General features: G+C 33.7%; 5 protein-coding genes across 19 annotated transcripts; all 5 read left to right on the plus strand.

The window, feature by feature from the left end:
- Nucleotides 1-451: 451 nt before the first annotated feature.
- LOC123225886 (proline--tRNA ligase, chloroplastic/mitochondrial-like) lies at nt 452-8708 on the plus strand. Of its 2 annotated transcripts, XM_044650208.1 has the most exons (12): nt 452-894; nt 989-1045; nt 2175-2285; nt 2414-2500; nt 2587-2700; nt 2771-2977; nt 3132-3269; nt 4384-4545; nt 4898-5097; nt 5422-5505; nt 5609-5793; nt 8526-8708. In XM_044650208.1, the coding sequence occupies exons 1-11, from the start codon at nt 535-537 to the stop codon at nt 5748-5750; spliced, it is 1662 nt and encodes a 553-aa protein (XP_044506143.1). In that variant the 5' UTR covers nt 452-534; the 3' UTR covers nt 5751-5793; nt 8526-8708. The 2 variants fall into 2 exon arrangements, with proteins under 2 accessions (XP_044506143.1, XP_044506142.1); XM_044650207.1 differs by lacking the exon at nt 8526-8708 and having other exon boundaries at nt 453-894; nt 5609-6172.
- Nucleotides 8548-11204, plus strand: LOC123225888 (rRNA-processing protein fcf2-like). Its single transcript, XM_044650209.1, has 6 exons — nt 8548-8760; nt 9592-9874; nt 9976-10036; nt 10391-10468; nt 10575-10690; nt 10793-11204. Exons 2-6 carry the CDS (start codon nt 9627-9629, stop codon nt 10899-10901), a joined length of 612 nt encoding a protein of 203 aa, XP_044506144.1. The 5' UTR covers nt 8548-8760; nt 9592-9626; the 3' UTR covers nt 10902-11204.
- A 1296-nt stretch (nt 11205-12500) lies between these two features.
- Nucleotides 12501-17570, plus strand: LOC123225642 (protein FAR-RED IMPAIRED RESPONSE 1-like). Of its 14 annotated transcripts, none has more exons than XM_044649747.1 (7): nt 12502-12735; nt 12971-13072; nt 13396-13481; nt 13585-13676; nt 14878-14945; nt 15075-17064; nt 17158-17570. In XM_044649747.1, the coding sequence occupies exons 5-7, from the start codon at nt 14886-14888 to the stop codon at nt 17172-17174; spliced, it is 2067 nt and encodes a 688-aa protein (XP_044505682.1). In that variant the 5' UTR covers nt 12502-12735; nt 12971-13072; nt 13396-13481; nt 13585-13676; nt 14878-14885; the 3' UTR covers nt 17175-17570. The 14 variants fall into 14 exon arrangements, with proteins under 14 accessions (XP_044505677.1, XP_044505689.1, XP_044505687.1 ...); XM_044649741.1 differs by having other exon boundaries at nt 13396-13443; nt 13546-13676; XM_044649742.1 differs by having other exon boundaries at nt 12501-12735; nt 12971-13443; nt 13546-13676; nt 13974-14945.
- LOC123225643 (cell division control protein 2 homolog 2-like) lies at nt 17215-21304 on the plus strand. The gene is made up of 6 exons (XM_044649756.1): nt 17215-17351; nt 17755-17954; nt 19608-19771; nt 20558-20645; nt 20772-20825; nt 20914-21304. The coding sequence occupies exons 2-6, from the start codon at nt 17949-17951 to the stop codon at nt 20917-20919; spliced, it is 318 nt and encodes a 105-aa protein (XP_044505691.1). The 5' UTR covers nt 17215-17351; nt 17755-17948; the 3' UTR covers nt 20920-21304.
- A 2868-nt stretch (nt 21305-24172) lies between these two features.
- Nucleotides 24173-27014, plus strand: LOC123225340 (uncharacterized membrane protein YjcL). Its single transcript, XM_044649276.1, has 6 exons — nt 24173-24642; nt 24726-24952; nt 25435-25545; nt 25660-25815; nt 26186-26427; nt 26601-27014. Exons 1-6 carry the CDS (start codon nt 24293-24295, stop codon nt 26922-26924), a joined length of 1410 nt encoding a protein of 469 aa, XP_044505211.1. The 5' UTR covers nt 24173-24292; the 3' UTR covers nt 26925-27014.
- Nucleotides 27015-27590: the final 576 nt, after the last annotated feature.

Consider the following 27590-nt stretch of genomic DNA (forward strand, 5'->3'; position numbering starts at 1 on the left):
CTTGAGTTTCTCTTCAAATCTTCAATAATTCTTCAATTGACTCTTCTCTTTCATTTCCATCTTAAAACTCCTTCAAGTGTATTAGATAAATCCTTGCAATCTAAGCGCACACTTAAGTAAAATCATTAGTCAATATGTTTAGAGACATATTAGTTTGTTATCATCAAAATAAGAATATAAAGACTCACTGAGTCAACAGTAGTAACATAATTTACTTTTCTAATGATACTATATATCCTTTTTAAATTTTACTTAACCTTGAACTTGAACTTTTTTAGGGTTGACTCGTTTCGAATCTATCCATAATACCAACTAGTTTTAATCGGTTTCAATTGAAGGTTTCACTAGAATTCCAAGCCCACGAGGCCACTAAGCGACAAAATTCGGCCCAAAACGAATATGGTACACAATACACGTGATGGTCACGTACGCAGCAGATTTCCCCACTCCAAAAACCTCATCTCCTTGCTCTTCGACTGCTGGACTAAAACGCAGTACGAGCGTCTCGCGTTTCGCTCTAAACGACTCAAAGAAATGGTAGTAGTTCTGAGACTGCCCTCGCTTACTTCACTATTTGCCTCTCCCTCCATCTCTCGCAGGTCTCCGGCGATTCTACGCCGCCGCCTCCGTATCCTGCCGCCTTTACGTGCGGCTGGATTTTCTGCTCAGAGCGCTGCCTCGAGTCCGCCGGGGACAGAGGAACAAACTGATTATCTGAAGAATAAAGTGAGTCAAGAGCGAGTTAAACAGGACCGTGTCATCACGCCTAGGTCTCAGGACTTCAATGCATGGTACCTCGATGTTATTGCCAACGCAGAGCTTGCTGATTACGGTCCGGTTCGTGGAACCATGGTTATTAGACCATACGGTTACGCTATTTGGGAGGCAATTCAGGTTTCAGTTTTTGAATCCTTTCCTGTTCAAATTTGAAAATGGTATCAATAATATATATTCGTCAATTCATTGATTCATTATAAGTGATTTGCAGGATTATTTGAATGTTAAGTTCAAGGAGACTGGGCATAGTAATATGTATTTTCCACAGGTTTGGTTCTGACCTATCTGTTTGATGGCTGAGAAAGGGTACTGAGTGAAAAAAATTTATTTTACGATTTTAATATATTATGGTTTGCTACAATGACATAGAATTATCAGAAGAAATTTCAAGTAAATGATCAAATTATGCTTGTCGACAGTTAGAATGACTATCTCTAGAATTGGATTTTTTTAGTTACTGGTGATTGAATTTTAGATATTTTTATTCTCAAGAAAGGTCAATATCTTTTGACTAAAAACTTCAACGGAAAAGAGACATAAGTTCTAAACCATTAAGCTGCCAAATTTAAGGGTTTAGAGAATTGTTAAGTTGGAAAGCATTAAATTTTGGTCATTAACTTAAAGTCTTAATCAATGGATTTAAAAATGGATGGTTCAGAGTCTATTTCCCGTTTTCAGTCAAAAGATCCCAACTTTTAATAAAGTTCAGATAATGGGAATAAAATATTTTTAATGGTATAATTAGTGAATAAGAGGATTTAGATTTCCAGCCTTTCTGGAAAAAAATGATATGAAAGATTCTGTCAATCACTGTATCTCTAAAAACTAATTCTATTTCTGTTTCTATCTGCATTTTGATGCTTGTATGCCCCTTGAATTCCTGACTTGCCAGGGGACTGTTTAACTGTGGATATTATAGGTGGATAAGTGATATAATTGATTGTAAAGTGCTCCGGGCATCTTTTGATTGGATAAATATTTACTATATGGTGCACATGGTGCTAAAAATCTTTAAAAGAGAATTTAAAATCTTGAACTATATTTCTTACTTAACCCCATTAGACTTTTATCTTCCATATGAATGTGACATTATTAACCAGCTGAGTGTGGTCCATTGAATCTTGTTATGCTTATTAAAAGATAGTTTTAATATCTTATCTATGAATTAATAAAAGATAGTTTTTAGTAGAAGACTAGATTTGCTTATCTTAAATTATAATAATAATTTATTATTATTATTATTATGATTGTTATTATGTTAATATAGGGGTCATTAAACTGATATGTTGCATTTTATATAGTTAGAGGCTAAAGAAGCATCACATTTTGTTGATTGTCCTTTCCTGGATGGAGTCATAAAATAAGATTGATTTTTGCAATTTCACTTATGGTTGTAGTTTATACCGTACTCTTTCATAGAGAAAGAAGCAAGCCATGTAGAGGGATTCAGTCCAGAATTGGCTCTTGTGACCATTGGAGGGGGTAAGGAACTAGAAGAAAAACTTGTGGTACATATATTCTCCACCATATACTGTTGTTTTCTTTTCTTTCTATGTTAAAGTAACTATGATTGTCCTTTTGGAAACTGTGACCTGAGTTTTGGCTTTGATTGTTGCACTTCCTGAGGTTGTGGCAGGTTCGACCGACTAGTGAAACCATTGTGAATCATATGTTTACCCAGTGGATTCATAGTTACCGTGATCTTCCTCTAATGATTAATCAGGTAGTATATTCTCACATGTTTGTTGTCATCGGTTATTCATTGGAAATATTGACTGCATCTTGTTTGCTTCTGACAATTTGGTTCAGTGGGCAAATGTCACACGGTGGGAGATGCGTACTAAACCATTTGTGAGGACTCTTGAATTTCTATGGCAGGAGGGTCACACTGCTCATGCCTCTCTAGAAGAGGCTGAAAAGGAGGTTTGCAGCTCATTTACCATTGGATCACACATAGTGGTGAGGTTGATGTCTCATTTGATCTAGTATGCAGGCAATGCAGATGATTGACATCTACACAAAGTTTGCTTATGAGCAAGCGGCAATACCTGTCATTCCTGGTCGAAAATCAAAAGTGGAAACTTTTGCTGGTGCTTCAAAGACCTACACAATAGAGGCTATGATGGGGGATAGGAAGGCATTACAGGCTGGAACTAGCCACAACCTTGGGCAAAATTTCTCTCGTGCATTTGGAACAGAGGTAAAGCATACTACCAGTTCTAATTTTCAGACAACTGTAAAGAACGTCCAACTTAAATTGTTTTATTTTATTTTTCATTGGTTAAATGTTAGTTGTGCTTTGTAAACCTCATTATCCACCAACCAACGAATGACTGAAGTATGTGCTTGTGCAGTTTATGGATGAAAATGGACAAAGGCAACATGTTTGGCAGACATCATGGGCTATCAGTACACGGTTTGTCGGTGGTATCATCATGACCCATGGAGATGATGCTGGGCTAATGCTTCCCCCAAAGGTTGCACCTATACAGGTGAATTGTAGGCTTTTTTACGATTTACTGAAGTTTTTGTACAGGTGTTCTGTTTTGGCATCAGGATGTGCATCTGTAAAGACTATAGATTATTTTTGGGAAATAAGGCTCATCATATCGGCCTCTCATACTCTCTCTGACTATCTGTATGTGTGTTTGAGCTGCTATCTCCCCTCTGACCTGAAAAGCAGATCTTTCACTGCATATGGTAATAATATGGAAAACTATAGAATGAATCAAAAGTCCATATCATGTTCTGGCATAGATTGATTGTTGCAGGGACAAGGACTTCCATTGATGATTTTTTATTTTTTGTGGTAGAGAATTACAGAAAAAAGTTGTGCATATTTAGAGGAAACTACAAATATTTCTTTTATTTTATCTTTTTGCAAATTCTATCCAATATTGAGATATCCTTTAGTTTCATCAGTGCTTAACAATGAACAACTAAGATTTTAATAGATTCCCTTCTATATACCTACAAAATCTCCAAACTCAGCAGCAATCAAAACAATTCACAACCAATTTCACAGACACCAACAGTTCAAAGAAGAGTTAAATTTTTACTTATCCCACTGAGCTGAAATAACAGTGAACATTCTCGACTACAATTGGATCACAATCCACATTCCTCTCTCTTTCTCAGTTAAACAAAACTCTGGCCATCCGAGGGGCTGGTGCCCTCCCTAGCATAAAGCTATCCAAACAGAATTCTCTCTTCTTCCTTCCCTCATCTCCCATCTTTGTCTCATTTGCATAACCGAATCGATCTCCTTCTTGAGCCACGTGTCCCTTCCCATTATTGAAGAATTTCGCAATTCCAGCTGTGGTTCCCTGGTGTGATGATCCTCTGCTATTTCTCTCACGCCAGTTATGGTAGACCTTCAAGATTGAGGCTGGTGTTTTAACGGATTTCTTCATAACTACTGAAATTAAGCTTCCATGACTTCTTAGGTACCTCATAATGTTACAGATTTTGAAAATTCATAGTTATGAGTCATGGTTTATCTTGGATCCAGAGAAAAAAAGAGAATATTTTCTTGTTTGTTTCTTCCTTTTCGTGATGGTTATGAAAATTGTTTCCTTTCCTTACATAATAGGTTGCTTGCTTCAGGTGGTAATCATACCAATTTGGAAGAATGCTGAAGAGAAAACAGGAGTTATCAATGCGGCATTGTCGGTAAAAGAAGCTTTGCAGAAGTCAGGGATTAAAGTTAAACTTGATGACTCAGAACAACGAACTCCTGGTTGGAAGTTTAACTTCTGGGAAATGAAGGTATTCTGTTCTCAAAGGTCAAAAATATATTAAAATTCTTTGGGGGTGATTTTATTTTAAAAAACCAAATTTTAATTCTGGCGTAATTGAAAGTCAGATACTAGCAGTCTTTCATACATTTTAGATGGGTATTGAACTACTTGTAGACACTTGTAGCTTTTTAAGTTAGATCCTCTTCTTGATGCTCAATAAGTTTTAAAAGACCTTCAAAGTGCTTATACCTTGTATTTTTGTGCTTTGTACAGTATGGTTGCTATCCTCAGTATTGATACTTTTGGTTTTTAAAGAATAATATTGTTAGAAAATATTGCTTCACTTTCAACTGCTGTGATAATGGATTATTTTTCTATAGGGAGTCCCCTTGAGGATTGAAATTGGTCCACGTGATGTTTCCAGTGGTAGTGTGGTCATGTCAAGACGAGATATTCCTGGAAAGCAAGGGAAAGTTTTTGGCATATCTATGGAACCTCCAACTTTGGAAGCTTATGTGAAAGACAAGTTGGATGAGATCCAATCAGCCCTTTTGGGAAAGGCGATATCATTTCGAGATAGGTGCATTCTTTTTCTCTTTTAATTATATTAGTTTCTTCAAACTGACTGCAATATGCTTGATTAAGTTTAAAATGTTTCAGTTCTACACTTCATTGCTGTAATCAGCTCATTTTCTATTTGAACTAAATAGCATAATTATATTTGACAACTTGAATTCTGTGTACCAAGATACATGAAATTAAATTTTTTAAAATCACCACATAGTGTCTGTATTTGTCAACTAAGTCAAATAATAAAGGAGTAATTGATTTTCTGCTTCTTTGGTTCTCTTGTATTCTGGCATTCTTCTGCAATTATTAGTTTTCTTTCATAATTCATTTTCAGTAATATTGTGGATGTGAGCTCTTACAACGAACTTAAAGAAGCAATAAACAACTGCATGTGGGCAAGGGGTCCTTGGTCAGCTAGGTACTGTCATTTTGAGTTTGTTTGTGTTTATATTATTAATAATTTGATATTACTAATGCACACGCATGCATTCCAATATTATTCACTCCAATAATTGTTACAGTGATGCGGATGAATTAAGAGTGAAAGAAGAAACAGGGGCAACCATTAGGTGTTTCCCTTTTGATCAACCCCAGGGGAATAAGACATGCTTGATGACTGGTAAACCAGCTGAGGAAGTTGCCATTTTTGCAAAATCATATTGACCCAACCATCCAAATGATAGCTTTTGTTGCTGCAGTTGTTAAGGTCTCTTCTTCATCTTCCCTTATAATCTCGATTACTTTAAGTCAAACTTCGTAATTGTGTTTTAATTGTTTATCCTGGATGGTTGAAGCCTGGTGATGTTATCATGATTTTTATTCCCCTTGACATATTGAGACGACAGAGGGTTTATACTTTATAGGAGGGAGGTGCTATTTTACAGTCTGACACTGATAAATTTGAAGTAATTATACTTGTACAATATGTCAATTTCTTTTTGGTTGATGTTCCTTATTCAGGGACTGACATTATGTAATTCAGCTGCTGTTTGGATCACCGGAACAAGAAACCTTTTATCCCATTTAAATTTTCGGATATCCTGGGACAAATTTCAAGTAATTATAAATCTCTAATATTATAGTTATTCTTAAGTGTTTTGTTGGTTTAATTTGAGTACAGTGTAGTTTGAGTTTATCAGTAATATCGATTGTGCAGATTCATATTATTTTTACAATCTCTGATCATGGTCCATTGATTTGGACTATTATCTTTGATTTGTGCTTAGTTAAGATTGTTTATTTTTGGACTATTATGTTATAACATAAGAAAATCTTTCATTTTGGGATGTGTCATTTTATTTCTAATTATTAATTTGCTGAATCAAATCTCTTTCAATCTACAAGACTGATTGATTCATCCTAGGAATGATACATGTTATGGAATTGAATTTACATTGATTTAATGGTTCAGAATTTGTTATAATACTTTGTAGAAAAGAGATGGGAGGCTTTTGCTTAGGGACTAGGGTTGAATTCTGTCTGAGTACTTGAGTTCAAATATCGAACGAGTCTGAGTGTGAATATGGGCCTTCATGCCATCTTTGGGATAAAAAATGGTGAGCAGGCCTACATTGGTTTCAATAAAACTCTTTAGGAGTGTTGTTTTTATCTACTGGTAAGTTTATTAATATTTGGATGAAACCAAGAAATAACCCCTTGTAGGGATGTTAAAGGGATTGAGCTGCCCTGTGACAGGGTTCTGCTCGTTTGATTTTGACATGGCTTGTGGAAGTATGATTTGTAAAAGGCCAAAAGACTTATATCTGCCCAAGATTTGGTGAAAACCTAAGTTTATATCCGATAATTTTTTAAAATTCAAATACTTATCATTTTGTTAAAATTTATTGTTATAATTAAAAGTAAAAATGTTATTTAACTAAAAATATTTAAAAAAAAAACTAAACATTTATTATTATTATTTTTTAGGTTTAAAAATCTAATAATTTTTTTTTTACTCAAATTTGAAAAGTGTTGTTATCTTTGATCACGATTTCTCTCTCTCGTCCTTGGTCAAAGTGAAATCATGATGTCTTTGTCTCCAATAGGGTTGGGAGAGAGAGAATACGGTCAAAGACAACAATGACCTTTAGAAGTAGTGATGAAATTGTCACTTTTTAAATTTTAGGTAAGGGTAAATTGTTAGATTTTTAAACTTAGGAAAAAAAATATGATAAATTTTTAATTTTTTAAAATATTTTTAACTAAATGATATATTTATTTTTAATAGTAAATTTTATTTTAAGTATTTGATTTTTCTTTTTGAAAGTTATTTGGCATAAGTTTTAGATTTCATCCAACCTTGGGTGGAAATCAGTCTTTCGGCCTATGCAAAACTATGGGTTGTGTCAGACCCATGCCATTTGCAGTATGCATGTGGGTTTTGGGCAAGGTTTACAGATTTGATCTGTGAGAAATAATAAAAATTAATGGCCGAAAGGACTTATTTCCATCAAAAGAACGTTGTTTTTTTTAATTCTTATCAATTATTTTTGAAAATCTCAAACATTTACCTATAAGTATGTAAAGTTAATAAAATTTTAATCACATAAAATTTTATCTCTTTTCACTTTTTTAAACCTTAAAAAATAACAATTTTTTTTTTATACAAAGTTATCAAAAATAACAGTTTCCCTTATTGGGTTTTTTTCATTATCTAACGGTATTTTTTATACTTCTTTAGGGACATCTCTTTTTTGTTTCTTTAATGGTCACTTTCTCACCATCTCTCTTTCCGATCGATAATCTTAAACCCAAAGGAAAGATGAGACGAAACTTCATCTATCCTTACTAAGTTGTTTTTTGCAAAGACAATTGATATCGTAAAAATATTCAAATAGGAAAAACTTGACTATTAGAGTGAGAGGAGGTGTCGAGAGCTCTTTGTCGTCAACGATAACATTAGAGATTTAGAAACTAAACATTAGGGAGAAAATTCCATTTTTTAAACTTTGATTTAAAAGAGAAACTTTTAATTTTTAGGGTTTAAAGGAGAACAAAATTAAGTTTTAGTTTATTTTTAATATTATTATGATTTTATTTTTAAAATTATTAACTTTAATAATCTATGGATAGGTATTTGAAATTAAAAAAAATAAGATTGGAGAACTTGAAAAAATGATATATTTTGGGTGGAAATGTATCCTTTGGCCAAAATTAATTAACTAAAAAATTTATAGTATAACGGATCCTCCTACAAAAGCACGTAGACTCATTTACTAAAAACCTGGGGAGGGTGAGCCGCCACTGTGGTGCCTCTGCGAAATTAAAGGAGAAAAACGATATTGCCTTTATCGAAGGCAGTGTGGTTATCATATTGTTTGGTTGATCCGATACAGGACGGGAAAATTTAGAAGCATACAATGAGGTTATTATCGGTATAAAATAAAATAAACAAGGGTATTGTGGGTACAAAGTTAATGATATATTCCTTTTGAACAGGGTTCCTAGGTCATCCAGACAAGGAGGATGGTAAAAAGAAAGGAGATTTTGGTCGATTGGCTCTGGAGACGTGGCGGAGAAATTATATTTATGTCTCTGTAATCTTTGATATTTCAAGCCGTGCATTGCCTTTAATAATAACTAAACCAGAGCAAAGAAGAGGAGGAAGAAGAACTAGAAGAAGAAGAAGAATAATAAGATCGTAATAATCTTTGTTGAAGATCTGGAGAAGCAGGTATTAAAAACAACGTAGCTTTTTTTTTTTTTTTTAATTTCTACACTTTCTTTGTGGATGTTTTTCTTCGACAGAGGATTGAAGGCTTAATATCGTCATGAGATCTTTGATTATTCGTCTCAAATCTTCCGAAATTTCCTATCAAATTAGAGAAGAAAATTTTAGGGTTTCTGAATATGGTGCAAGACAATTCTCGGATTCTTTTAGATTTAGCAAAACTATTTGTCTGCTTGGTTGGTGTTCTATCTTAGAGATTCTTTTTTTTTGGGCTTAAATGGAGTTAAATTTAGTTTAAGAATTCAAATGGATAGGAACAATAGTTTCCCCAAACTGTTTAGTTATGGGTATTATGATCATATTCTTTTTCTGATTTTGTTTTAGAGTTATTGAAGTTAGATTTTGGGTGGGGATTTGTAGCTTATAGGCCGAAACTAATGTCCCTAAACTCTTAAAATATAAGAATTTTAAATAGAGAGAAGTAAACCGCATAATAGAGCAAGAGAAAAATCTTGAATCCCTAATCGCAAAAACAAGTTGCCATCGGCATACACACGGCCTGTTCCAGCTAACTCTTGATATCAGCGAGTTCATAGAACTTAATTCTTTATCTTGATTTGTTCAATTAGTTAAAATATGCTAGGCATAGAGTTGTTCTACATGGCAAAACCTTTCCAATGTTATATGACTAATGATGCCTACGATTGAGCTTTAAAATCTGCAAGTAAAGCTGCTGAGCTGAAAGTTTACTTTTTTTTTAATTATTATTATTTTCTTTTTTCACTCTATTATCTTCTTTCTAATATCTTTTCATTTTATATTCACTATAAACAGAGAGAAGCTAGTTGGATTTGATTTAGAATCATAGAATGAAGGAGAACAAGCCAGTTATTGGTCTTTCATGGCAGCCAAAGGTGCCAATTCTGTCATCCACTGCAAAAGCTGTTTCAAATGTTGGTGACAAAGGTGTACATAGATCACAAAGTCAACCTGAGGTTAGCACGCTTTGGAGACCCAATACAGAGCTTGTTGATGGGCTTTTTTTGCCACCAAATAATCCAAAAAAGCTAAACAAGTTACTCAAAAAACAAGTGAAAGATACAGCTGGGACTAGCTGGTATATATTTGTATGACAGTGTCAAAATTGTGGGTCTGATATCTTGTGGTTTATTTGTTGGTTTGATTTATGTTTGTTTTGTTGTGCCATTGGGATGTTAGGTTTGACATGCCTGTTGCAACTATAACTCCTGAGTTGAAGAAAGATCTTCAGTTACTGAAGGTGCTCTAATTTCTTTCCTTTTTTTCTTTGTAATTGTTTGACATGGCATTGTTATTTACTTTTGTGGTTTAATCTCATTTAGATTTTTGACTTGCTTTGATATTGCAATACCCAATTGGTTGTGTGTTGCTGTGATATTGTACTTTCTAAACAATTGTGTTCTAGTTACACTTTAGGAGTCTGTTTTATGAAATTCTTGTACAAATTTTGATGTTAACATAAAGGATTAGAGTTTGACTTAAAATTGTGCTAGTTGTGATAAACAAGTTTTTTCGGATGAACAATAAAGGTGATCATTGTGGTCTTTCAACTTTTAATTGTTTCTCATGTAATTACACTTTGTTGATTTTGCAGCTGAGGAATGCCTTTGATCCAAAGAGACATTACAAGAAGGGTGATTCAGAATCGAAAACATTACCCAAGTATTTCCAGGCATGTTTGGCTTGTAACATTAAACATTCTGCAGATGTTAGCTGAGGTTATTTGGATGTTTTTAATCATACGGTAAAAAACTGTACATTTTGACAAATTATTTCAGGTGGGCACAGTTATAGAGCCCGCAGTGGAGTTCTTCTCAAGTAGACTGAATAAGAAGGAGAGGAAGGCATCCCTTGCAGATGAGCTGCTTTCTGATCCTAACCTGGGCCAGTACAGGTGAGATAGAGAAAGAGAGAGTTGCTCTCCTGTTATTATCCAAGGTCATTACTTTTCTTATTGAAGTTCTTATTCTGATCACTTTGTATAAATATTTTTCAGGAAGCGTAAGGTTCGAGAGATTGAAGAACAAAATCGACCAGCAGGGAATGAGAAATGGAAGATAAAGGGTCGTCAGTCACAAAAACGTGCAAAGCAAAGAAGGCATTGAATCTCTTTTATTTTTTTGAACCGGAAAATTTTGACATTCATAGAGGAATTGAATTATAGAGGTGAGAGATACACTCGGTAGTCGAATGAGTTAATAATTTGTACGATCATTTCCTAGTTTAAACTATCTTTAGGAGAGAATTTAATGTAATGTTTGTTTAATTCTTACAGATTGTAATGGGGATTGTAATGGTCTGTTTAGGAAGCCATTGTAAGTCCTTTTGTCTTAGATGAATATTTCTTCCCTTTGCTAGAATACTGAAATATGGATCTCATTCTGAATATATAATACTGTTCAAGAAAATATTTCTGCAATCAGTAAAAGAAGTTTAGGCCTCTTTCAGAACAGTGAACAAGATATGGCTATATCATTTTGTGTGCTTCTATAAAATTATAGGCTTAATATCATTGATGCAATTTCTACTTGTAAGAAAAATATTTGGAGAATACTAAACTTCAAATTAGTACCCCTAAGAAAGGCCAAATGACTTATTCTGGCTCAAGGTTTGGTGATATCTTAAACCGTTATTAGTTAATTATTAAAAACTTAAATACCTATTATTTTGTTGAAATTTATTATTAGGGTTAAAAATAAAAATGTTATTTAGTTAAAATATTAAAAAAATTAAAAATTTATTATATTTTTCTTCTTAATTTAAAATTTTTAATAATTTTTTTCTCGCATAAAGTTTAAAAAGTGATAATTTTTTTTAACGATGTTGATCGTGTTTTCTCTCTCTCGTTTAAAACCCTAAACTTTATACAACTGTCTCCAACAAAGATAAAATTGTTTTCATCACAAACAAGACAATTGTTTTTGTTGAAAACGATCAGGGTTTAGGTTTTTAGATCAAGAGGGAGAAAGAATGCAGTTTCAAAATCCTAAAGGAGAAATATTCACTTTTAAATTTTTAAGGTAAGAGAAAATTATTAAATTCTTTAATTATAAAAAAAAAGATAAATTTTTAATTTTTTAAATATTTTTTAATAAATAACATTTTTATTTGTAATATTATCAATAAATTTTAATATAAAAATAGAAGTTGAATTTTTGAAAATTAACATATAAAAGTTTAGAATTTCACCAAACCTTGGCTGGGAATAAGTCTTTTGGCCTCCAAGAAATTACAGCAGAGCTTCTGAGGCAAAAGCGTGCCATCAAATGTATCTGCCTTCTTGCTCAGCTGGGCAAAACTTGGTTTGTTCTCAAGTTGGAGCTACCATCATGTTGCTTCACTGTTACACTTGCAGAGGAACCTTTTTGCAGATGTGTCAAATGGGTTCTGCTGGCCCACAGTCTGAGCCCCAAACAGTTTGGCGCATTTCGAGGATTTTGAGTCATACCCTGAGCTTTGAGATTTTGTCAGACTGACTCTGTAGAAAGGTCCATCAAATGGCTGGTCTTAGCATGTGGGCCCGATGACCTGTACCGGGATCCATCTGACACAATCCGATCTAGTTCACCGTCATCTCTACTTGTACATATATATAAATTATCAACCTAGTGTGCATGCCCGGGGCGAGACATAGGGCGGCCCCGCTTCTAGGCATGTCTGTTTTAAACTTCATAAAAATATCGGCCTTTTAGCAATACTCCAAGATAAATGGACCTGGCACATGATATTATCTGGGCCACAATTTCTTAGAAACCAAACCAATGCACTCCAAAAAGTTTACGCTTCGCAGAAAAAGGTGAAAGCCCATGCAAGCATTTTGTTTAGTGGACAGTGCAGTTCAGTTGCTTTCTCTCGCTAGCTTTTGATCCTCTGAAATTCGTTCTATTCGAGGTCGGAGAACCCATCATCGACGATTTGAACCTCAGAGAATCTTAATTTGTAAGTTAGTCAAACAGTGATTGAAGTAAAATTCTGCAATAAATTTAAGTTACTAGGGTTCACTTAGTTTCTAGAATTTTTTTAGAGTTTCTGCTATATCCAGAGTAATTCATTTTGAGCGTTTAGTTCTACCACAAATGGGTCAATATTGAAGGAAACGTAATGTGGATCAAGTAATTGTTTGGGTGATGTGTCTCTTTTGCCTTTAGTGAAATGAAAATTTGTTTAATTGCAGGATTGTTCAGATTCTTATTCTGTGAAGTTTCTGGGATTTTCTCGTGCGTGTGTTTGTGGGTTTCTGACGATTAATTTATTGTATATCTTCTTGCAGTTTATGGTAAGTTTAATCTCTAAACTCTGAAGCGTACAATTGTGTGTGCAATTTTGGATACCGGAACACGGATGTTAATGGATTCTGTGCTTTCTTTATTTTTTTTCTTCAAAATTCGTTTTCTGTATTGATTATTATATTTATGAATTTCTTTGGTGTGTTGAAGTTTGAATTTTGTTTCAGTGTTTAACAAATTATTGTTGGTTCTAGTGTCAAATACTTCAAAATATTTTGTTGCTTCTGTATTTTATCCCTCATGTTGTTTCATATTCCCTGGTATAAATTTAGTAATTTTGCTGATGTAATTAAATTGATGGTCATATTATGAGGTTCACAAAGCAAACTTTGGACCCCTCAATCCTCATAGTTCCTGTCAGGTGATTGTTTATCTTCTGGTTACATTTGCACTGTTATGGTAAAAAATTACTCTCAAGCTCTTACATTGTTTAGGATTTTGACGAATAGCTACTTTTTTGTAGTTTTTCTTGTACCTTTGTCAGCTTTGCTTGTTTTTATAGTGGCATTTTTGCTAGAAGTAAATTCCCAATAAGAGTGTCATGAAAAACCAAGTTCATTGCTAGAGTGGTTCAACCTCGTCCTTTGCAATAAGGTATACTACCTATCTTTCTTACATTCTTTCTTCTATGCCTTTTCTATAGGCCTACAAATCTACACACAATTCATTGTGAACTCAAATATGCAGTTACCCTTTCTTCTTTCTTTTTCTTCATGATTTATGTTTTTTAGCTGTCAGCATATCTAATCAAATTTTCATATTTGTTTTATCATTTCTGAGATTTGCATTTCTCTTTGTCATTACTCCAGCTAGTCTATCAAGCTTTATTATTTTGAACCCTATGCCTGAAATTTTTCCTTCATAAAGAATGTTTATTATTTTCAATTGCAGAACCAGCAAGTTAGATGAAGTTTGAGTGTTGATTATTTTCAATTGCAGAACCAGCAAGTTTGATGAAGTTTAGGACTAAATGGTCTTTCTTGTAGAATTCATCTCTCATGTAATTTATTGAGGCATCTTGTTTGTGTCAAAGTAATAGGTTAGTAAATGCATTATGTGTCTAATTTAGGATTCTATCAGTAAAACTAAATTTACACCCTTGCTAACACCTTAGACTAACTAATGTGGCAGCAAACATGGTAAATGCCACCTCATCAACTATGTCACATATCTTCCATGTTAGTCCCTCTAATATTTAAAAAATAAAAAATAAAACTCACTCCTTTCCCTAAATTAGAAACCTTTCCCAAATTGAAACCCTAAATCAAATCTCTCACTCACAAATTTGTCCTCTTCCACCACCACAGTTGGTATTGTCTTCAACTGCCATTGGCCACTATTGTTCGTTCTTCCTCTCTCACCATTGTTCAATCCAGTACAAAACGCATACGGTTTGGGCTTCAACTACCACCACTGCCGATCATCCTCTATCACCACAAATAAAGGCTTTTTATCTTATTCACTATTTCCTCTTCATATTACTCTCCATTTATGTTATTAGATGTACATTTTTCAGTGTCTTTGGCAATACTTTTGTCACAAACTCAGTCATTTATGTTAATGGATAAACATTGTAGTAAATATACCTTGTTTAGTCTGAACCGTTGGTTGTCTTCTTCCAGGAAGCAATTTTGGTCAAATTAGGATCTTTGAATGATGTTCATGATATTTATTAATATAGGTGTCTTTTCTTCAGTCTACATATTAACTAGTAAAGGTTGTTATGAAAGATACTGTTAGAATTAATTACTCTTTATATACTAAGTCTGAGTTTGGTGTTGGTGTTGTATCAATGTACCAAAGATGGAAGAATGCAGTCAAACAAAATCAGAGAATTGTTCTTCTCATTTCAATTGTGTGGAGGTAATATTTTGTTTGTAATATCTTTTTATTCATTAATATGATTTTAAATCTTTTTATTTTGTTGTTTTCTACCATATTTTGTTGTAATATTATATTCTAATTCTAACTATTATAATATCAATAAATTAGGATAATCATTCTCAAGAAATAGAAGATACAAGAAGTGTAAAGGAGGAATGGGAGCCTAAGCGTGGAATGATTTTTGATTCATTTGACAATCTTGTCCAATACTATAGAAACTATGGGAATAAAATGGGCTTTGAAGCTATCATACGATCTTCAAGGAAAGGAGATGATGGAGAGGTAAAAAACGTGACATTAGCTTGTTCTTGTACTGGGAAGCCGAGGAGTAACTCCAGAAATGCTTTTAAAAGGCGACCAGTGACAAAAACTAATTGTAAGGCTCGAATTGGTGTATCCATATGTTCAGATGGAAAATGGCAAATATGTTCAACTGTCTTTGATCATAACCATGAACTCTATGATCCTACCAAAGCTAGATATTTCAAGAAATATAAAAAGAGGAAGCATGAAGTGAATGATAGGGCTGGGGTTAGACCAAATCAAAAATTCAATTCTTTGTTAGTTGAAACAGGGGTTGTTGAGAATTTTCAATTACTAAGGAAAGATTGTAGGAACTATATTGAAACAGTCAGGAGGCTACGACTTAGTGCTGGAGATGCTTCTGCAATCCAAAAATATTTTTTGAAAATGCAAATTGAGAATTCAGATTTCTTCTATCTAATGGATTTAGATGAAGAGGGTCGATTAAAGAATGTTTTATGGGTGGATGCAAGAAGTAGGGCTGCATTTAAAGAATTTGGTGATGTTGTAACATTTGACACTACATATTTGACTAATAAGTATGATATGCCATTTGTTGCTTTTGTTGGTGTTAATCATCATGGTCATTTAATGTTGTTAGGTTGTGGGTTAATCTCCAACAAGGACACAAAGACATTTGTATGGCTTTTTCAATCATGGCTTACATGTATGTCGAATCCTCCTAAAGCAATAATCACTAATCAAGATGAGGCAATGCAAAATGCAATTGGGATTGTGTTCCCTGATACACGACATAGATGGTGTTTGTGGCATATAATGAAGAAACTATTTGAAAAGTTAAAAGGTTATTGTGAATATGAATATATTAAGTTTTCTTTGCAAAATGTTGTGTATGATTCATTGACACAAGAGGAGTTTGAAGAACGTTGGAATAGGTTCATTGATAAACACAACCTTCACAATGATGCTTGGTTACTTGGATTGTATAATGAAAGGCGACGTTGGGTGCCAACTTTTGTAAAAGATACTTTTTGGGCAGGTATGTCTGTTACACAACGCAGTGAAAGTATACATGCATTCTTTGATGGATATATTAATGCAAAAACCACTTTAAAACAATTTGTGGAACAATATGAGAATGTGTTGCATGATAAAGTGGAAAAAGAAAGAGAGGCTGATTTTAAATCTTTCAAATCATGGATCCCTTGCATAAGCACATATGCTATTGAGAAACAATTTCAAGATGCATATACCACTACGAAATTTAAAGAGTTTCAACAAGAGCTTGCTGCTAAGCTCTATTGTGAAGTATCTTCTTTTAAAGAGATTGATTCCTTCATGGAATTTATAGTAGAAGAAGATGTTATGGTTGGAGAGAGTCACCGTCGTGTTCCTTTTGTGGTTTTCTTTGATGAAACAACTCGTGATGTTCGTTGCAATTGTCGGCTGTTTGAGTTTAGAGGAATTTTATGTCGACATGCAATTGTGGTGTTGATTCGTAAGCAAATTTTTCATGTACCAGAAAAGTATATTTTAAGGCGGTGGAGAAAAAATATAAACAGATGTTATACCAAGGTTAAGATAAGTTATGATAGTTGGAGTACCAATCTTGAAGGACAACGATTTGATCAATTGTCTAGTTTATTCAACACTGTAGCAGATTTGGCATCAAACAATGAGGATGATTGTAATATGGTGATAGAAATGATCAATGATATGAAGAATAAATTGATGTCGAATGAGATTGTTGGCAAGATTTATAAAAAACTAAATATGTCAGCTAATAGTAGGACAAATTGTGAAGGTGTTGATGGTACTTTAAAAAAAGTTAAAGGTAAAAATTTTGTAATTATCAATTTTGTTTTATATTTTATTATTTTAATTCTATTTATCAATTAATAATACAACTTGTGTTATATAATTGCAGGAGAGCTTGTTATATGATGTGGTGCTTTTGTGGTTTGGCTAGGAGCATATTTGATGTTTCATGTACTAGTTCTATTTTTATGTTGGCTAGTGAATGGTGATTGATATTTCAGAGATGTAGGAGTTTGTATTTGCATGTATGATGATACCAATCCAGTCAGTTGAGATGGTTGGAATTACAAGCTGCACTCATGGGTAGGCACATCGGTGGAGGTTATTTGCGCTAATGATAATCTTTGTAAATTTATCTCTTTTTTCAAGTTGTGTCACTGATTAATGGAGTTTTTCGCTGTGGTATTTCTCTTAAATTATGTTGCTACTTCTATTACTCTTGGTGTTTATTCATCAGTCCAAACTGCTGCTGTAGATGCAGATAATGTTATATGTGCATTATATGTTACAAAATTGTTACCACTGGTTCGCACTCTCACCTTCTTACCATTCCATTTATTGCAGTATTAGGATCTTAATTTATTGTGAATCTAATAGATTGTTTGTCCCAAAATATCTTAATTTACTGTGATTTGGTTACTAAATTAAACTTCTTAACGTCTGATTTAGAGTTGAAAGGGTTACTGATGTTTGGACGTGGATATAGATGAGGGGTGCAGGTCCAACTGTGGTGACAAAATTACTGTTCTGCAGTCAGCTAAAACCCTTGCTGTAGCCTCGGCCATCTGCAGGACTGTTACTCTCAGCCATGACTGCAATTGTTATAACTTTAGCCACCACCCACCCAACACATCTCAATAAACTAGCACCAGGTGGAGAGGCTATGGCTCTCCAATCCTAATGCAGGTGAGTTAGTTTTGCTGGAAATAAAGATGTTTATATGAAATATAGATTAGCTCTTATTATCTTTTGCAGCTTTGCTAACTGTTGAAGTTGTCGTTTGCAAAAATGACATATTTCTGCATCCTCTTTTCGGAACATGGTTTATAAAAAAATGAAAAAAAAAATACTGTAATGGGTGCAATGGGTAACATATGGACTGTCATCAACACAGCACCAAGCATTTTCTCATGTTTGCTTTCATCGAACTCACTGTCCGTCTTGCTATGAGTCATTATGGGTGCAAACAATGGTATTGTTTAACTCTAACTTGAATGCAATGAGCTCAAACATTGTTAGCTTGAGCTCAATCTCAAGTGCAAAAGTGAGACCTCGAACTCTCCACTTAAGAAATTTTGTTAAAATTCATATTTATATATTTGTCAATTACTCCCACAATCAAATTAGAGAGTACAATTTTAGTTGTGTAAGTATAATAGTTTAAACCTATAAGTGTATACTGATATTGTATTTGAATCGAGTCATGAGCTTGTTTGGCGGGACGACATCAAGCTCGTGTTCAATAACAACCAACTAAAGTTTGACTCAACATGAGTTAAGTTGCAAATCAGCTCAACACTTTTGCAGCCTTAACTAATTTTTAACATTATAGGGTTTAAATTAGGGTTGGATTCGAGCCGAGCTGGCTCGAGCTCAAAATCGAGTTCGGCTCGAACGAGCCCGAAACGAGCCAGGTATCAACGAGCCCGAGCCCGAGCTCGAGCTACAAGTTTTGGAGTAAACGAGCTCGAGCCCGAACACGAGCTGTAAGCGAACAGCTCGCTGTGGCTCGCGAGCCGTAGCTCGTTGTGGCTCGCGAGCCGTTGGCTCGTAAAAGGATATCGAGCCGTTGGCTCGTTATGGATAGCGAGCCGTTCAGCTCGCATAATCGGCTCGTGAGCCGATTTTCATTTAACCAAAAACGCTGCCGTTTTTGGTTAAATAAGTTCATTTCCTTCCCAAATTCCCAATCGCGCAAAAACGTTCCAGACCAGACTTTATTTTTCCACACAGCGTAAAAAGTGTTTGTTTTTCCAAATCGTGTAAAAAGAGTACAGTTCCGGTTCCAGTTCCAGTTCCAGACCTCCGCCATCTGAAGTTTCGGCCTGCAGTTGCTCTCTGGTTCCGTCGACAACGACAAGGGTTTCTCAAGCGTTTTTGTTCAAGTCTTCTACGGCGATAGAAGATTCCACTGATCGGGAGTTCTAAGGCGAGAAGTTTGACGACGGCGGCGATTTGTTTTTTTTTTTTCTAATGAGCAAAACTTGTTATTTTTATTAGATGAGAGGTAGTGAGTTGTTGGTATGGCCAATATTATTCATTTCTTATTGTATCATCTGAGAGGTGAGAGAGAGAGAGAGGAACTAGGAAATATTTGGAGGCTATAAAACAAGGGAAGAAAGGTATGCCTTGTGAGAGCTAGAGAGGTCAAAATGCTTTGAGTTAGAACCTGTTGTTTTCTTGGGTTGGGAAGGGGAAGGTGGAATGAGCAATATTTACTGATATGTGCCATATCTTTAATTTCCCAGTGTTTCATACATTGGCAAGTTTAATGATTAAACATTTTTTGTTCACCATGTAGCATGTGCTAGTTTCATAATCATTATCGGTTATCTCTAGGTTGTGACACTGTGGTACAGAGCACCTGAAATACTGCTAGGATCTCGTCATTACTCTACTCCAATTGATGTGGGGTCGGTGGGATGTATATTTGCTGAGATGGTGAACCAACGGCCGTTATTTCCTGGAGATTCTGAGATTGATGAATTATTCAAGATCTTCAGGTTTACAATTTCCCAGCATAATTTGGGTTCCTTCTGTTTGTCTAAGAAAAAAATATTTTAGTTGCATCCTTTGCAGCAAATGGAAAGTAAATGCTGTGTGTCAATATATGTGTATTTTTGTAAGACCAAATTCTATTGTTTGTTTGTTTTCAAAGGACCATAAAATTTAAAAAAAAAAAAAACTGGTTTATCTGCTGGTTCATGTTTTCACAGAAAAATTTTGGAGCACCCTCTAAATGTGTATATTTAGATAGGTGAAGATTGACTCTTCTGTAATTGTTCATTCTAGACAGAAGCTGACATTCATCTGATCCATCATTAATGTGAATGATCATTTGTGATCAATGATGAACTATAATTGTTGAAATGCAAAAATGTTTTTTATGCTTAAAATGTTTAATGTCTTTGCCCTTAGTTAGACATTGAAGATTAGATCTATCAAATGTTGAGTATCTTTTTTTGTCAATGGCTTTGTATATCCTTTGAAAATATTTTAAGAAGGATCTAAAAGTACGAGATTAAGGGCTCTCTATATTTAGCACAGGAAACACAAAGTAGAAGTTTGTTATTTACGAGGCAAATTAAAAAAAAATTCATGGTCTTTACCATGTCTTACAGTTTCAAGTGAGGATTTCCTTAAATTTCTTTCTTGTAGATCCTGAAATTAGCCATTGATGGGTATTTCTTTACACAGCATGTTCTTTATACCAAATCATCTTGAGTTGTATCTTTAAGTTTGCTATTGATGTAATTATTTTGGTGCTAACTTACAATTTTATCTTGAAGGGTCTTCGGAACCCCAAAAGAGGATATATGGCCTGGAGTGACTTCGTTACCTGATTTTAAATCTGCCTTTCCTAAATGGACTGCCAAGGTAATGAGAAATTTTTTATGTCATGGTTGTGTCTTTTATCATCAATTTCTCTGAATATATTGTTTCTTTTGGAGAAAAAGATAAGTGTGTAATAATATTGTTAAATTTACTTGATGCATCATACAGGATTTGGCAAGTGTAGTTCCAAACCTTGAGCCAGCTGGTGTTGATCTTCTTTCTGTAAGTTTGGATTTAAGATATTTTTTGCAGCCTTAGTCTATTCTGCAAATACAAGTTTTGATGTTTTGTTGGAATCTCTTCTTTCAAGTGCTAAACCATCTCTACAGTCTGGTGGGGTTGCAAAACAGGCTCTTTACTCTATAGCCCAGTGTGTAGCTGTACTCTGCCTGGCTGCTGGTGATCACAAATGCTCAACAACAGTGCAAATCTTAATGATCTACTGCAAAATAATATTGATCTTAATGTTGAGAAACATGTCATGGACATTTTCCTTTTTTATTAAATGTTTACCTGCTGCTTTCTGCTGTTGCTACCATTTTTGCTACTGCTTTCTGCTGTTGCTACCATTTTTGCTACTGTTGGAGGTATAAAGTGTCTGTTAAGAATATTATCTTCTTTCTTCTAGACACCTGAGTGTTGCGAATTATGTTTAGACAAATTTGGTAACTTGAATTAAATAATTGTCTCTCTTCGCTTAATGAGTTTGAATAGTGGATTGACATTTGTTCAACATTTCTTATTACTATCACTTGGAAATGTGGGATTCATTTTGTGAATAATTTTAAGATATGGCGTTTTTAACTTAAATTTTATGGGGTTTTTGTTAGATAATAATTGGACAATCCATTTCTAAATTTTATTACTTAACAAATAACTTACTACTTGAAATACGAATCCAATTAGAAAGAAAAAAGTCAAACTACAAGAGCAAAAAAAAATTTCATTTTATTTAGATTTTCAGACTCATTCATTGTTTACAACCAGTTTAGAAAGATTTTATAATGATCTTAGATTCATAAATAATATAGGTTTAAAGATATTGTCATATAATTTGGTTATCAAATGATTATCACTAATGCCACATGGAAAGTATGGTGAGGATTTAACTTCAGATAAGGAAACGAATGAATCTTATAATCATTTTTTGAACTATATTTTGGTTTCTTTGTTGGTATTATCTTTAGGTGGGTGAGAACATGTGCTTGCATCTATGTTATCGTCAAAGAACCTAGTTTTATCCTCAGTATAAATTCATGACTGAAATTATGTCACATGTTGTAGGTAGGAGTTGATTATATTTAATCTTGGAATTATTTTGTATTGACAATATTTTATTAATTTGGATATTACATTGAATCTATTAAGTTCCGGGCTGACATGAAAGTGTAAATATTATGTGGTCCTTACTTACCCTTTGAATCTTTAAGTTTCATATTGATGCTTTGTAAGCTCAGCTCGTCAGCTCGTTATTAAGCTCGGCTCGTCAGCTCGTTATCAAGCTCGGCTCGTCAGCTCGTTATGTAGCTCGGCTAGTCAGCTCGTTATGTAGCTCGGCTCGTCAGCTCGTTATAAGCTCGATGGCTCGGCTCGTTATGCATTAGCGATCTTAGATCGATTAGCGGCTCGATATTGGCTCGTTCAACAGACTCACGAACGGCTCGCGAGCCAGCGAGCTCGAATACGAGCTGCATTTTCGTAAAGCTCGGCGAGCTCGAGCCACGGCTCGGCTCGAGTGAACAGTAACCGAGCTGAAATCGAGTTTACCAGTGTTCGGGCTCGGCTCGGCTCGAATCCATCCCTAGTTTAAATGATAATTTTATGCACTAGAGGGTTATACATTTAACATATTTAACGAATAAAGGATTTTTTTAAAATTTTTCATATTATAAGGATAAAATGAAAGTATTCGTCAAAGTTTTTTTTTTTTTCAAATGGTAAACTTTAAATTGAAAATACTAAATCATAAACTCTAAATACTAAACCATAAATTATAAATGGTATACTTTAAATAAAAAAAATTTGATAATTTGATATTTTTAAGCAATATTTTTAGAGTTAGGTAGAATATAATGAATTATTTAATTATATATTAAATGTAATATTTAAAAATATTTTATTTAATTAAGGGTTAAATATATAATTTAAATTGTTTTAACATATAAAAATAAATTTGTCCGCATAACGTGTATAATTTAAAATGATGGGTGAGGTACTATGTTCAAAGTCTTAGTAATGAACATTTTTATATATTTTTTTAATAAAATATAGAATATTAAAAAATAGGTCAAAGGACTATTTCCCACTTAAAATATCTTCTTATCTCAATTTCTACTTTTTAATTTTGAAAATCATATTTACCCACTCATGAGTAGTTAAAATTAATGGAACTCTAACTATTTAAAATTTTATTTCTCCCCCCCCCCCCCCCCTTTAAAATATTAAAAATTAACAAATTTTCTTATAAGTTAAGTTTTAAAAAATAATATTTTTCTCTTACGGTTTAGTTTTCAAACTGTGACCTCATTGTCTACGACTTCTCCCTTCGATGATCTTTTTTCTCTCAGTTGAATGTCTGCTCAACGTCGGATAAAGTCAAAGAGAAAAGCTCTTTGTCAACCAACTTTACAGATGAGAAGAGAGAGACTGTTGGAGCATGGTGATGTGTCGAGGAATCTTTGTCACTAGTGATGGTGTCGAATTTGACACTGGGGATTAAAAACTAAACCCTAAAAAGAGAAATATCATTTTTTAAAACTTGACTCATAGGACAAACTTTTAGTTTTTACGGTTTTAAAAAAAAATGAAATGAAATTTTAATTTATTTTTAATATTATAAATAAAATAACTATTTTATCCTTAAAATTAACATATTTAACCTCTTATGAGTGAGTATTTGAGATTTTTATAATTAAGAGATAAAAACTTGAGAAAACAAGATACTTTGGGTGGGAATAAGTCCTTTGGCTACAAAAATAATATAAACTTCCATGTGACTTAAAGGGTCTTCCTACCTCCACAAAAGTTTGAAACTTAGATTCAAATCTTAATTTTTTTTTAATTAAAAAAACAACATTTGTATACATTAACAAAATAATAATAATAAAAAGTTTGAAATCTATGACTTCAGATCACAGAAATCGAATCACGTATCGTATCATTATTAAAAATTTAATTTTCTTATGTCATGTATTATATCATATAGTATAATTTTTTAAAAAATAAATTAATAAAATATCAATAAAATAATAAAAAAATCTAATAATATGTTATCATTTTAAAAAATAATATAAACACTTTTAAAATTTTAAAATTTTTTATATACATTTTTATTATATTATCATTTTCTTTAAAAATGTATCAATATATATCAATAATATATATCGTATCATATGTATTATATAGTATATTCATTATATTATATTAATTTGATATATTTTATAATATATATTATTTTATATTTATATTATGTCACATTATTGTATAAATTGATATCTATACTTAAGATATTATTCTTTTGAAAATATATAAATAATTTGAGCGGCAGTATTAAATATTATTTAAAAAATTAAATAAAGACAAATTCGTAGGAACTGTCTCCCACGAGTCAACTCGCCCGCTGCAAGCTGAAGTCCGCTCTGAAATTCAATCGAAATTCAATTTCCTCTCGACTCAGCGCTGGTTTCAGAATGGCAACAAACCTTCGATTTTACTCCCACGCAACTTCCACCACAACCTCACCATCTTTTGAGTCAAAACGCCGTCGTTTTCCTTATTCCCGCCAAAACTTTCTTTGTATCTTGACGAAAACCAGAATCGTTTCAGTTTCAAGAGATCAATCAACATCCTCCTCCTCATCATCATCATTGTCTTTAAACAAGAGTAATGCGTTTCTCTCTCCACTTTTCCCTAATTCTACTTCAGATTCCACCACCCGTAACGTTACCGTTAGATCCCAGTTAAATTTCCCCCTCATTTCTCCCCACGACAAATGGGGCACGTGGACTGCCCTCTTCGCCACTGGCGCATTCGGTATCTGGTAATTTTCCACTCTTATACACTAAAAGATTTGTTGAGGGCGTTAGGTTGTTGTTGACTATGTTTTTCAAATGAAATTTGAAGGTCAGAGCGGACCCAGATTGGGAGCGCGTTGAGTGGAGCGCTTGTCAGCACTTTGGTTGGTCTTGCGGCTAGTAATTTGGGGATTATTTCGTGTGAATCCCCTGCGTACAAAATTGTGTTGGAGTTTTTGCTCCCTTTGGCTGTTCCATTGTTGTTGTTTAGAGCTGACTTGCGTCGCGTGATTAAGTCCACAGGGGCCCTTCTCTTAGCTTTCTTGCTGGGATCAGGTAATATGCTTGTTTATCATGTTCAAATTGTAATATTAAATTCACATGAACATAATCAACTCAATACAATTCGTGGAATCATAGCATTTGTTGTAAAACAGGTAATTAGATTATTTCAAGGTTACGAGAATAAACGAAGTGCCATCCTTTTAGAATCCATGGATTTCTAGAAAAATGTTTGAATATGGTGGTGGGTCTTCCTCTAATTAAACCTTAGGTTTTGGAGAGTGATCTAACCAATATATATTGGCCTATCCTTATTGATCACATTTATTCGTTAACTTTCATTAAACTATTCAGTTACCTGGTTTTATTAAACCAGATTATAAATAAAATTAACCCACATCAAAAAATTTCAAAACAAAAGTTACCTTTAATAAAGTGATATGAGGACCTTATAGTGGCTCTTTGATTCGAATTTTTTCTTTTATTCAGCTTGATTGGAGAGACTGTGAGCTTTGTTTGCTTTTGATGCATGACAGTTGCAACAACGGTTGGAACATACTTAGCATTTCTTATTGTGCCAATGCAGTCGCTTGGTCAAGATAGTTGGAAGATAGCAGCTGCCCTCATGGGTAGACACATTGGTGGAGGTTATACGCTTTAGGTTTTTTTCACTTCAATGATATTCTTTGTTAAATTTCATTTATCGGTTTTTGGATTATGTGTGATGACTGATGGACTTTCCAATTCTGTGTTTTTTGCAGCTGTAAATTATGTTGCTATTTCTGATGCTCTTGGTGTATCTTCATCAGTTTTAGCTGCGGGATTAGCTGCAGATAATGTTATTTGTGCAATATATTTTACGTCATTGTTTGCATTGGCCTCTAAAATACCTGCCGAATCTTCACCACCAAGCAGTGGTGCGTAGTATTCTCATCCTCATATGGTTTGTTTGCATTTTTACTATCTTCATCGTGGATGAATTATAGTCCAGCTTTTATATGACAGATGGTTGTTGAACCTAAGAGACCTTTTTACTTCATAAATTAGTTCACTTACAAAACATCTTTCCTGCAATTTAGATTGTTATTAGAAAACAAAGATGAGTTATTCTATCCATAAAATAGTTTTGCTATTTGGGATTTTATCCATGCTTACTTTTAGCCTTTTCTTTATTTGCACAGGCTGCATTTTAGTGTTTCCATTTTACACTGACTCTGATGCAGAGAATATGATAGCTACAGAACACCAAAAATTGTAACATCTGATAAAAGTTTTGAATTTTGACAGATGTTTCAATGGATGAGGAATCCAACCGTGGTGGCAAACTTCCTGTTTTGCAATTCGCCACTGCCCTTTCTGTAGCCTTTGCTATCTGCAAGGTTGGTACTTTTCTTGCGGAATATTTTGGCATTCAAGGAGGTAGCCTGCCGGCCATAACAGCTATTGTTGTTATTTTAGCAACTGCACTTCCAACCCAGTTTAATAAACTTGCACCCGCTGGTGAGGCTATGGCTCTAATTCTAATGCAGGTGTGTCAATTTTCCTGGAGCTAAGCTCAACTTGGTTTGTCATTTGTATAGTCCTGAATACAGGATTTTATGTTTATGGGTATTTGCAGTAGAAATTTATTTCTTCGTGCAGCATTGCTAGGTATTGAAGTTTGCTGATAATGAACTGTAATTGCATCTTGTTCTGTGAACAGGTTTTTTTTACAGTAGTGGGTGCGAGTGGTAACATATGGAATGTCATCAACACAGCTCCGAGCATTTTCATGTTTGCTCTTGTCCAGATTGCTATCCATCTTGCTGTGATCCTTGGATTAGGAAAGCTCTTCCGCTTTGATCAGAAGCTGTTGCTTATAGCATCAAATGCAAACGTTGGAGGCCCTACAACTGCATGTGGAATGGCCACGGCCAAAGGTTGGAGTTCTTTGATTGTTCCAGGTATTCTTGCTGGCATTTTTGGAATTGCCATTGCAACTTTTCTTGGCATTGCCTTTGGAGTGACAGTCCTCAAGTACATGTAGATCTTGCAAATCGTATTCTTTTTGCTTCAGGCTGACCAAGAACATTTCTGAAATAAAGTTTCAAGGCATATTTAGGTTATTGAAACTCAACTCAACACGAGTATGACCATATTATTTTTGGGTGGTGAAATTGAAACTCAACTCAACCTGACACGACCTAAAATTTAGGTTAAATTGAAACTCAACTCAACTAGACTTTAATCAAGAGAAGCCCAACTTAAAACAACGCAAACTCAGACTTATTTGTTACCCAAATTGGGAAGTTAGTCTTATCAACTACAAAATTTTATGCTTTCATGTCATATTAGCTTGAAATGCAATTTTCAGCTAGAGATGATAAAAGATTAAGCTACTAAGAAACTTCTATTATAATTAATAATAACAATCAAACTAATTAATTTGGTTAATAACAAATCAAATACCATGATCAAGATATTATAATAAACAATAAAACTATATGTATCTATTTTAAGTATATAAATAAGTATATATTTAATATATGTTATCATATAATTAGATAATTTTTAATTTATGATAAAATAATACCTAATCATATAATAATACAAATAAATATGTATTTTTTTGTGTATCCAAAATAAATATGTACAGTATTGCTCTATAACAATGTTTTAAAACTAAACCGGATTGTCCTATTCGACTAGTTAA

Source organism: Mangifera indica, chromosome 9, assembly GCF_011075055.1.
Source record: "Mangifera indica cultivar Alphonso chromosome 9, CATAS_Mindica_2.1, whole genome shotgun sequence".
Taxonomy (NCBI): domain Eukaryota; kingdom Viridiplantae; phylum Streptophyta; class Magnoliopsida; order Sapindales; family Anacardiaceae; genus Mangifera; species Mangifera indica.

Bases quoted from the DNA above. Each gene is read 5' to 3' on its own strand.
- LOC123225642 (XM_044649740.1), top strand. The intron at 14,946-15,074 runs GTAATATTTTGT...TCAATAAATTAG, and splicing joins CTCATTTCAATTGTGTGGAG to GATAATCATTCTCAAGAAAT.
- LOC123225340 (XM_044649276.1), top strand. From the start codon at position 24,293: ATGGCAACAAACCTTCGATTTTACTCCCACGCAACTTCCACCACAACC. The intron at 24,953-25,434 runs GTAATATGCTTG...GATGCATGACAG, and splicing joins AGCTTTCTTGCTGGGATCAG to TTGCAACAACGGTTGGAACA. The intron at 25,816-26,185 runs GTGCGTAGTATT...GAATTTTGACAG, and splicing joins ATCTTCACCACCAAGCAGTG to ATGTTTCAATGGATGAGGAA.
- LOC123225888 (XM_044650209.1), top strand. From the start codon at position 9,627: ATGAAGGAGAACAAGCCAGTTATTGGTCTTTCATGGCAGCCAAAGGTG. The intron at 10,037-10,390 runs GTGCTCTAATTT...TTGATTTTGCAG, and splicing joins AAGATCTTCAGTTACTGAAG to CTGAGGAATGCCTTTGATCC. The intron at 10,691-10,792 runs GTGAGATAGAGA...AATATTTTTCAG, and splicing joins CCTAACCTGGGCCAGTACAG to GAAGCGTAAGGTTCGAGAGA.
- LOC123225643 (XM_044649756.1), top strand. The intron at 19,772-20,557 runs GTTTACAATTTC...TTTATCTTGAAG, and splicing joins GAATTATTCAAGATCTTCAG to GGTCTTCGGAACCCCAAAAG. The intron at 20,646-20,771 runs GTAATGAGAAAT...TGCATCATACAG, and splicing joins TTCCTAAATGGACTGCCAAG to GATTTGGCAAGTGTAGTTCC.
- LOC123225886 (XM_044650208.1), top strand. From the start codon at position 535: ATGGTAGTAGTTCTGAGACTGCCCTCGCTTACTTCACTATTTGCCTCT. The intron at 1,046-2,174 runs GTTTGGTTCTGA...TTATGGTTGTAG, and splicing joins GTAATATGTATTTTCCACAG to TTTATACCGTACTCTTTCAT. The intron at 5,098-5,421 runs GTGCATTCTTTT...ATTCATTTTCAG, and splicing joins GCGATATCATTTCGAGATAG to TAATATTGTGGATGTGAGCT.